General features: G+C 34.7%; 1 protein-coding gene across 1 annotated transcript; it reads left to right on the top strand.

Annotated features, from left to right (window-relative positions):
• The first annotated feature begins 552 nt into the window (after window positions 1–552).
• Window positions 553–3,507, top strand: LOC133291396 (AAA-ATPase At3g50940-like). The gene is made up of 2 exons (XM_061489659.1): window positions 553–1,608; window positions 2,833–3,507. The coding sequence occupies exons 1-2, from the start codon at window positions 622–624 to the stop codon at window positions 3,346–3,348; spliced, it is 1,503 nt and encodes a 500-aa protein (XP_061345643.1). The 5' UTR covers window positions 553–621; the 3' UTR covers window positions 3,349–3,507.
• Window positions 3,508–11,213: the final 7,706 nt, after the last annotated feature.

Raw genomic sequence — 11,213 nt, 5'->3', positions numbered from 1 at the left:
GTGAGAAAACGTGTAAATGACGCTATTAAAAAGAAAAGGAACAAAAAGGAAAAGGTTCACACAATAGGATTCCACGGCTCTCCCAGCGAGTGTTAAGTCTCATGGTCATATTTATATTATATATTTTTTTATAATATATAACGTGAATAGAGAATTTTTTTAATATTTATATTAAGAGAAAATTCCGTTTACAAATTTTTATAAATTATACTATATATTTCTTGAAATACATAGTGTGATCTAATATATTTTTGGGAATACATAATATTTTATTTACAAATATAATTCTTTCTTTTGTGTTCTATATTTTTGAAAAGGAAAAAATATGTATTTTTTAAATAAGAGAAAAAGATAAACCATAAAAAAACATGAGAAAAAAAGTTTTGAAAATATAAATCTTATCTTTTTGAGAGTGAAAAAATAAGTGTAATGACACACTTTTTCCCTTGCGAAAATTCATAGTAAAAGTATTACCGCACATACACGCACCTTGTGATTTCCCCATAAATAGCAACATATGTAATGAGAAAATTAAGATAGAACAGTTCGACGTTAGGTACAATAGTCCTTCCTCTGTCTTCAATTTCCCTGTCTTGTCTCTGTGCCATTAACCCCACAATAATGTTTTCCCCCAAAGACATGACTTCTCCATCCTCAATTTTCTCGGCTTATGCCTCCATGAGTGCCTCTATTATGCTTCTGCGTTCCATGTTCAACGAGTTCATACCTCAACCAATTCGTGGCCATCTTTCCAATGCCTTCCGCTACCTCATCAAGCCTCGCTCCCCTACTCTCACACTCATCATCGAAGAGTCCAGTGGAATAGCTCGAAACCAAGTCTATGATGCTGCAGAGGCTTACCTCTCCACCAAAGTGAGCCCCGCTAATGAAAGGCTCAAGATCAGCAAGAGTCCAAAGGAGAAAAAATTGACCATTCGGTTAGAGAAAGGTGAAAAACTAACTGATTCCTATGAAGGGGTTTCTCTCAAATGGAGATTCAACTGCGCAGAATCAGAGAAGAACAACTCCCCCAACGACCATAATAGTATCTCTGTAAGGTCGGAAAAGCGATATTTTGAGCTGAGCTTCCACAAGAAGCACAAGGAAATGGTCTTGGAATCTTACCTGCCCTTCATTCTTGAGAAAGCAAAGGAGATGAAGGATGAGGAAAGGGTGTTGAAGATGCATACCTTGAATACCTCCTATTGTTATAGTGGGGTCAAATGGGACTCCATAAACCTCGAGCACCCATCGACTTTTGAGACACTGGCGATGGAGTCAGAGCTGAAGAATGCGGTCATGGAGGACCTAAATAGGTTTGTGAAGAGAAGGGACTTTTACAAGAAAGTTGGGAGGGCATGGAAACGTGGGTACTTATTGTATGGCCCTCCGGGTACTGGCAAATCTAGCTTGATCGCTGCCATGGCTAATCACTTGAAGTTTGATATCTTTGACTTGCAACTTGGCAACATAGTAAGGGATTCGGACCTGAGAAAGCTGCTTCTGGCTACAGCAAATAGGTCCATTTTAGTCATTGAAGACATTGATTGCAGTGTGGATCTTCCTGAGCGTAGGCATGGAGATGGACGTAAACAAGCTGATGTACAGGTTGGTAATTCTAAATAACTATCATACCCTCTTCAATGTTTTTACTTAAACAGGTAAATTCGATTTTCCTTAAATGCCAAGTATCCTGATTACTTTTTAATTCATTTGTCTGATATATGTGTCTATTAATGACTCGTCTATTTATGATAGTAAAATGCCAAGAGTTCTTCACCTAAAATGGTTGTTTTCCAAATCCCAAGCCAATCACATTCAAATCGTGTTTGTGTTTTATAGAATAGTTAAAGAAATATGTATTTTTTATATTTTTTTTATTTAGAAAATTAAAAATCAAAATATAAAATCAAAATAACTTATACATGTTTCTAAATTTAATTCTAAAAAAAAAAGTTACAATTTTTACAACTGTTGTACAAAATAGGCTTTATTATATTTTTAAAAATAGTACAGGCCAATATATATTCTCTTGTAGTGTACCAATATATATATATATATATATATATATATATATATATATATATATATATTCTCTTGCTCGTCCTTTTGTTTTAGAAGTTGACAGGTTCATTACTTTACCATGTCTTTAGAGTCATTTTCTCGTTTGTGAGGAAACTTTTTTTTCCTTTTTTCTCTTGCGAGTGGAAAAGTCCTGTTTTTAAAAGCTTACCCTGAATTGGTATGTGGGGACAGTGGACCACCGTGCACTTTAATAATTGGTTAAGAAATTTGGTTTTGGTGATAATTTATTAGTTTTCAGGAAAGTTAAATTGAATTCCTCAAAAGCATTTGCCATATCATCATCAGCAATAGGCATCAAATCGTCACTTTCGAAGATCCAAAAAAGCATTTCGCTATCAATCCACGCAATTTGGTCACGCACGTGACACGTCATTGTTCTTTTACTCGTCCTTGTTGTTTTCTTTTTGACAAATGGCCACAGGAAGTGTACACAGTACCTGTTGTTCGGAGGTCGTTGTTAAATGTTATTGGATGGTGGTCGGTGGATGACACAAAAGACGATCCTCCGTGTGAAGCATTATGGTGTCGTTGTTATTTTATTATTATTAATTTTTGGTGGAAGGTGTTCATGAGAAATCTCACCTCCACATATAATTTACACACAATTTAATTTAGTAATTTCTCACACACAAAAATACACTTATTTTTCAGTTCAATATTGTTCTTACAATGACATTTCTATCATTAATTTTGTTTGAATGGTAAAATTGGTCATGGGCTCATCATGGATTTGATGGATGGATGCAGTTGACTTTGTCTGGATTACTGAACTTCATAGATGGGTTATGGTCTAGTTGTGGAGACGAGAGAATCATCATATTCACCACAAATCACAAGGAAAGACTAGACCCAGCTCTGTTGAGGCCTGGAAGGATGGACATGCACATTCACATGTCATACTGCACCTACGAAGGGTTCAAGCTTTTGGCCTCAAATTACTTGGAAATTTCCTCTGACCACCAACTATTTGGGGAGATTGAGGGGCTAATAGAGGAGACACAGATAACCCCTGCACAAGTGGCAGAGGAATTGATGAAGAGCGAAGATGCTGAGGAGGCACTTGAAGGATTCACGAAGCTACTTAAGCGGAAGAAGATGGAAGGTGATTTATGTGAGAGCAATAGTCAAGATAAAGCAGAAACTCATCAGCAATCCAAAAGGCGTAAGGCTGCAGGTTGCAATAAAAAACAAGCTGTTGGGATCAACAAGAAAAATAGTGCTGTTACCCTAAGAACGACAAGAAGAAGAGGATGTTGTTTGTAATCAGCTGGTCACTGATGGAGTGATCAAATAAGATTGTAGGATCTACTTTTTGTCTCCAAAAATAAAAATTGCTGATGTAGGCTTCGGGCTTTTGTTAGTTTTAATCTATTGCTATGAGCCTACATTTTCTATCCAAACTATGCTTGCCAGTATCACTTAAGTGGATAGTATATGCATATGTGATTATTTATATTTCTAGTAACAATGGTCACAAACAGATTCATGAGAATATATATCTTCACTATCCATATTAATTTTCTGTGTGTTTGCTCCAGGCTTAGACGACCAGGTACTTTTGAATGTGTAAAACTTCCACGCAGCCTTTGATCTTTTTAGACAATGAAATACGCTTTCTGATGTGTTTAACTTATGAGTGGGAAAGCACAAATGGCCAAAAACCACGACAGCATGCGAAAATAAGCTATAAAATATGACTTGATGCATAGCCTAGCCAAACAACTCAAACAACAACCTAAACTCGTATAGGAGAGACACCAACAAATCGAATGAAAGAATTCAAAGTTTATGGGGTATGCAAACCAAACTGCTTTTTAACATATATGCATCAAACTGTGATGGAAAATGATAGAATTACATGGTCCCAAAACAAAAAGTATCAAACCACCAACCATATGCACAAGGCTTAGCTAATCATATTAGTTCATCATTAAAGTTAAACCAGAGCTTAAATAGCGGTTTCCTTTTTCATACCAGCCATAACAACGAAACAAATCATAAGACAAGACTTTGTTTGATTTATTATTGTTGGGATAATAACTATTATTAAGAAGAGAATATTTCAAAACTTTTATATTTTATTTAAAAAGAAACAATCTTAATTATATTATTTTGTATAATCTTAATTTAAATAATCGTCAGGCGACTCAGGTCGAACTTAAAATATAGACAGTAATCAATAACTTCCATTTTGTCTTCTCTGTTAGTTTATATTTTTCATCCTCTCTTATTTCTTCACTAAATCAATTTTATAATGGGTTTTATTAATCTCCTTCCACATAAGATAGTTATCTTATGTGGTAGAGAGAAAATGGGTGGGTCTCACCATTACAAGAAAAAAGAAAAAGAAGAAAAAAGTGGGGTGCGAAAATCGAAGTGAGAGAAAATGAGATAAGTTACCTCATGTAAAAGGAGAGTAATATTTCCCTTTTATAATACTAGTGAGGAATTAAGGTGTTAAAATCAATTAATGATTGGTGGATTAATTACAATGTGACGACTAAAAAAATTAAAAGATAAGTGGATATGGAATTTGGATTATGTACATCCTGTCACATGACAATATCTATATTGAAAATAAGAAAACATATTAAGGTTGCGTTTTTTTATGGAAATTATTTTCGAATTTGCCCTAAAAGGAGTGATTTTTTCGAGATATATTTCACATTATCAATGTGAAACTGGTTCTATTAGTGATATTTTAATGAGAAAAGTGTTTATGCTGTTATACGAAATAAAATCACTTCATATGACCCAAAACTAATATTATTTTGGGTTTGAAAAGAAGGTGTTTTGAGAATTTTCTTTTTCTCTGATAGTATAATTTTTTTTCAAAACATGCTGTATACTCTTTCCAAATCTTGAAGTTTCAGGAGATAGTTTATTATCTATAAAGAAAAACACAAATCTAATTTAAACGGTAAAAACTAGCCAATACATGTTGTGACTTTAAGTGGATTAGGTGTCATAAAAAATTTAAATCATTTTAAGAGTCTCAAAACATGTACAAAAATATATAATTTATAGTATGGAATGTAAATAAATTATAATAAATATAATTAATTAACTAACTTTAACAAAAAAAGAGAGATTATTCAATAAAGAGTAATTTAAGAAATTATATTTACATGTTATAAATAAGGGAAAAGATATGTTTACAAACTTTTTTTACAAATTACACTAAGTATGACCGCTCATACACTCTTGATTAAAGTATGACCGGTTAGACATAGTTTAGTTTGTAAGAGTTTGTAAACAAAAAATTTGTAAATATAACATTCTCCAATAAATAAAATGGACAATTGAGATTCTCAATAGGCAATAACCAGTGGCGTAGCCACGTTATACTTAGGTAGGGTTTGGGCCCCAGCTACATTTTAATAAATTTTATTTATTATGTATAATTATATAAATAATGATAATTGGACCCTAACTAAAATTGTAACAGTGTGAAGATTTGGAGCTACTTTGCGTGTTTGACCAGATAACAGAGTGCTTTCTTCTTAATTTCTTATTCTTCTTCTTTCATTTTTTTTTCAATTAGGGTTTTCTTCTAACCTTTTTTTCTTATTCGAACTTACCACCAGAAACCTAGCCATTCTGCGACAAGGTACGATATTTCGTTCCTTTCTCAAGATTTTATGGATACATGTTCTTGGAATATGCATTGGTAATTACATTATCCGATGGAGAAAAATTGATTTACATTTATGAACCTTGTAAAAGAAATTCTTTGTCTTTGCTGATCATAATTGTTTATTGGGTGTTTCTAACATGAGCGAAATTTATGTCCCTTTTTTTTATTTACAACTTTTTTTGTGTGGTTGTATTTAATGATTTTATTTCTTTTGAAAAATGGAGTGTTGTTTTACGTTTATTTTTTTAAAAAAAATATATTAATGTAGAGCTACAGTTGCTATTGGTAATGGAATTGAATTGTTTCTTGGTGTTATTTGTATTTGATTTCACAACAGGAATGAGAATTTTGACGATTAATTAGTGGAAACTGTCAAAGAGAAAATTCAATGAAGATATATATATATATATATGGAGTATGAAAATTTCTTGTACATATTCATTAACAAATTCTTTTTTTTTTGTATTTTTAAATTTTTTAAAATATCTAAACATTGATTAAATGATTTGTGTGGATCCAATGTCATTTAAATGAGTTTAGACATTTGTCTCTGATTGTTTCATGTTTCTTTTTAATTGTGAAGTTTGTTGTCCCTTTATGTTGATGTTTTTCGTCACAGCTAGGGTATAAATGGGTCAAGTTAGACCAGGCTTTGACTTTGATAGCGTAAGCCTATGTAAAATATTTAGAGCCTATACTGGCTTATTAACCCATTAAAGACTTGATTTATAGGTATAGCCTGACCTATTATAAAAAAACTAAAAAATCTAATACGACTTATAAGGCATACCAAGTTGCAAATTAAAGTTCATAAGCCCAAACCTAATTAAAAAATAAAAAATAAAAAAATTATTCACAAAGATCACATGAAATCAATTTTCATTAACATCACATTAAATAAATTTTCATTAACATTACATGAAATAATATTCATAAAGATCATATGAAAATGTTCATAAAAATCATATGAAAATTTAATATAAGTATATATACATATAATTTGCGCTTTTTTTACTAATTTAATTTTATATTGTATTTTAAATTTTAAATAAATATTTATTATTTGTTAAAATAACATCAATCCTATTACTTTGAAAATTTTAAGTAAATTTTTTTCTTAATAGATTATTGTAATTATAAAATATTTTGATAATTTGATATGTTAAAATTTTTGCCCCAACAAAAATTAAATTCTAGCTTCGTCACTAGCATTAACCCTATGCATAAAAAGACAAAGTCCACAACAAAAAATAAAATAAAAAATGTACGAAGTGAGAAAACGTGTAAATGACGCTATTGAAAAGGAAAGGAACAAAAAGGAAAAGGTTCAGCAATAAAATTCCACACATAGATGCACTTTGTGATTTCCCCATAAATAGCAGCATATGTGTTATGGACCCACCATACTATAAAAAGACCAGAAATTTGAATAATTTTAAAAAATATCGATCCAAAATACTAACTCTAGTAAAACCTAAAAGTACTCTAACATATTCTCTCTCTATTGCTATGTCGTAACTTTCCATACACACCATTCACTTTTTTCTAAGATAGAAGAGTTCGACAGTAGTTACAATATATTGCGATTTCGGCAAATGCACCGGTCGAACAAATAATATAGTGTAAAAGAGTGGGGTTGTTATTCCCACGAGCACTAATTATCAAACAATAATTTATCTAAGCAATTAAAGTTGGATGTAACGCCCGACCGTTTCAAGAATCAATGACTATCCCCACATACTAACACGAGACTTTTCAGTGTGCTTTTTCCTCACTCGCACACTTCCTGGGAAAAAATTTCAGGAGGTCACCCATCCCAGAATTGCTCCAAGTCAAGCACGCTTAACTGTGGAGTTCTTCCGATCCGGGCTATCGAAAAACAGATGCATCTTGTTAGTATAAGTAGTACCAATTAATTCTTATAAGCTATTCCCAAACTGTGCAGTCTCATACCTGCACAGTCTTTGAAATCCCTCTCTTTCAGGTGTCGATTCGATTCATTCGTGCATGTAACCCCACGCTGGAAGCCTGTCAGGAGCCGCTCCTTGTTTGTGCCTCTTTGCACCGGCGATCAATGTAAGAACTCACACCGTTAATTAAGGAAGTTAATTAATTGATTAAGAGAAATTAGAAAATAATTCCATAATTGACCCCAATAATTATTATGAGGCTTTAATAATTATAGTAAGTGAGTAATAATGCTGAAAGTCGCTTTTCTGACGAAAAGTGCATATACTGGTTCTGCTACTCGGTATAAATGTGTACCGATGAAGTATCCCGGAAAATTATAATAAGTGCATGAATATTCCTGGAATAATATGTAGGATTGTGATTTCAAGTTTCAAGTTAAAATAATGAGAACTGGTGCCAGAACTGATACTGGCTATGAAAAAGCGCGTACCGGAAAGGTACTGCGAAAAATATAAAAATATGATAAATCTAGTAAAATTGAGTAGGTTCAGAATCCTAAGTTTGGGATTAAAATGCTAAGCGTAGCTAGTATTGTTAATACTGTGTATTTAAAACTTAAGTGACCTATATAAGGCCTTGGCACAGATTTCTAGGTCAGAAATCTCTAACATTACGTGCCTCCTTGCTGAACCTTGAGCCTCCCTTGCTTCCACCCTCTTCCTTGCTTGAGAAATCACCATTTTGATCACCTTTCTCCATAGTTTCTTCGCTAAATCTCTTGGTATGAGTGTGCTTTGGACTTGTGAGTGTGAAAGGAGTACTTTTTCTGAGTGTGGTGGCTGTGGGAAGTCAGTTTAGTGGCTGTGAGTGGTTGTTTTTGGGCTGAGTTTGTGAACTACCTTGGTGAGGCCTTTTTCATGACTTTTGTGTTGCCAAGTAGTAACATTTTGGCTTAAAGAACCAACTTTGGTGTGTTAAATTCGTATCTTGGAGAAGTCAGTACCTTGGAGTTGTGTTGGAGGCTCCAAGTCAGTGCCATTTTTGAAGTTTTGAGCATTGGAAGCTATACTATGATCACCCTTGTGTATTTTGATGTTTTAAGCTTGTTTAAGCAATTAAAAATCGTAACTTGAACCATTTGATAAAAGGAATGTGTTTCTGGGTTCATAACATGTTAATAAACATCTGTTTTTGGAGTTCTTGGACTCCAAATCGAGTTTGGATCATTGGAGGTCGATTTTACCTTTAAAAATCAGTTTTCTGCATTCTGTCGAAGAAGTATTTGAATACTTTTCGGGCAGTATTCGAATACTTCCTAGAAAAAGGCAGTAATCGAATACTTCGCTAGACAGCAGCGACCTAGTTTAGTAAAATTGTGATATCTCGAGCTTCAGAGCTATAAATTGAGTGAGGTTTGAACCTATGTGAAGATAACACATAGGGCTACAACCCTGAAAATTTTCAGATCCATTGGATAAGTGGATTTCCCTCAGTGTGTGCTTGAAGTCGAGACCCTATTGCTGGAAATTCAGCTTGTTGTAGGAACTTTGCAAAAATCATAAACGGAGTTATACAACTCCGATTGAGGCATAAGATATGTTGATGGAAATATTGAGATGTCTAGTTTAACATAGTAAAATCTTAGAGTATTTGGTAAAGATTTTCAATGGTAGTTTTAATCTGGTAGTCGAATACTCCTTGCAGGAGTATTGAAATACTTTTCTGGGAAGAAAAGTATTCGATACCTTTGAAGAAGTATTCGAATACTGGAAAGTATTCGAATACAGTGAGGTTTGGTATTAGGATACTGTGGTATTCGGATACTGAGGGGAAAATTATTTGGATACTTGGTAGTATTCGAATACTTAAGTGAAAGTAGTCGAATACTTTATAGAGAGCTGGAGTATTCGAATACTACTCGTGGAGTATTCGAATACCTCCTGGAGAAACAACATGAAATGACTTAAAATGAGTTAGAAAGCCTTAATCACTTATAGAATCTTGAGCAATGATTATTGATGATTAATTATTGTATTAACAGATTGTGATTGTGCTGTTTGTGGGCCTTGAGCTTGTGTGGACTCTTGGTTTGGATTGTTAGCTTGCAAGGTAAGCTTTCGTGTCCTTGGATTAGTCTGTTGTTTGTTCCACCGACCTCCATGGGAGGGTGGTTTATATGCATGGGATACTTTTATGAAAATGTTATATGCATGATATATGCCTGAGATATGTGAATATGATGTTGTTACTTACACAATCAGACAACGACTCTGGTGTGTAAGGCATGTAGTGTGTGAATATGATGTCGTTACTTACACAATCAGACAGCGACTCTGGTGTGTAAGGCATGTAGTGTATGAAAGTGATGTTGTTACTTATACAATAAGACAACGACTCTGGTGTGTAAGGCATAAGACTGCGACTCTTATGTTAGATGGGTCGCAGACGTGCATAATCCCTATCCCGTTCCCTGGCCAGTCGAACCGCATTTACATACATCACATGATTACTGAGTTAAATGTTTAGCTCGTTGAGCAAGAGATTATACTGTCATGATTTATATGCTTAACATGAACATGCATTGCAATTACTGTTTTGAAAAATGAATAATTAAGCAAGTTGGTAATGATAATGACGTCATAATTGAAAAGAAAAAGATATTTCGCATTTTAAAATTAAGCGTAGCTTAACACGATGACATGTTAACAAACTGGATATACACGGGGTGTTACATCACCCATCCCAGAATTGCTCCAAGTCAAGCACGCTTAACTGTGGAGTTCTTCCGATCTGGGCTACCGAAAAACAGATGCATCTTGTTAGTATAGGTAGTACCAATTAATTCTTATAAGCTATTCCCAAACTGTGCAGTCTCATACCTGCACAGTCTTTGGAATCCCTCTCTTTTGGGTGTCGATTCAATTCATTCGTGCATGTAACCCCACGCTGGAAGCCTGTCAGGAGCCGCTCCTTGTCCGTGCCTCTTTGCACCGGCGATCACTCCCCGCCCTCGTCAGCGCTCGGTATGTTACATGCCCACCAGCTTCCGCCTGGTTCGTCCTCGAACCACACCGTTCTGGAAGAGAGACCTTGCTCTGATACCACTTGTAACGCCCGACTGCTTCAAGAATCAATGACTATCCCCACATACTAACACGAGACTTTTCAGTGTGATTTTTCCTCACTCGCACACTTCCTGGGAAAAGTTTCCAGGAGGTCACCCATCCCAGAATTGCTCCAAGTCAAGCACGCTTAACTGTGGAGTTCTTTCGATCCGGGTTACCGAAAAGCAGATGCATCTTGTTAGTATAGGCAGTACTAATTAATTCTTATGAGCTATTCCCAAACTGTGCAGTCTCATACCTGCACAGTCTTTGGAATCCCTCTTTTTCGGGTGTCGATTCGATTCATTCGTGCATGTAACCCCACGCTGGAAGCCTGCCAGGAGTCGCTCCTTGTCTGTGCCTCTTTGCACCGGCGATCACTCCCCGCCCTCGTCAGCGCTCGGGATGTTACATGCCCACTAGCTTCCGCCTGGCTCATCCTCAAACCACACTGTACTGGAAGAGATGCCTTGCTC

This window comes from Gastrolobium bilobum, unplaced genomic scaffold, assembly GCF_033153095.1.
Source record: "Gastrolobium bilobum isolate Gb01-03AN ecotype WA unplaced genomic scaffold, APGP_CSIRO_Gbil_v1 utg12132, whole genome shotgun sequence".
In the NCBI taxonomy this organism is placed as follows: domain Eukaryota; kingdom Viridiplantae; phylum Streptophyta; class Magnoliopsida; order Fabales; family Fabaceae; genus Gastrolobium; species Gastrolobium bilobum.
The sequence above is the reverse complement of the archived record's forward strand: the minus strand, read 5'-3'. Positions and strand labels throughout refer to the sequence as shown.

What these genes read in the sequence shown, in the direction of transcription:
- LOC133291396 (XM_061489659.1), top strand. Translation starts at nt 622, where the DNA reads ATGTTTTCCCCCAAAGACATGACTTCTCCATCCTCAATTTTCTCGGCT. An exon ending in GTAAACAAGCTGATGTACAG is followed by an intron (nt 1,609 to 2,832) that starts GTTGGTAATTCT and finishes GGATGGATGCAG; the next exon opens with TTGACTTTGTCTGGATTACT.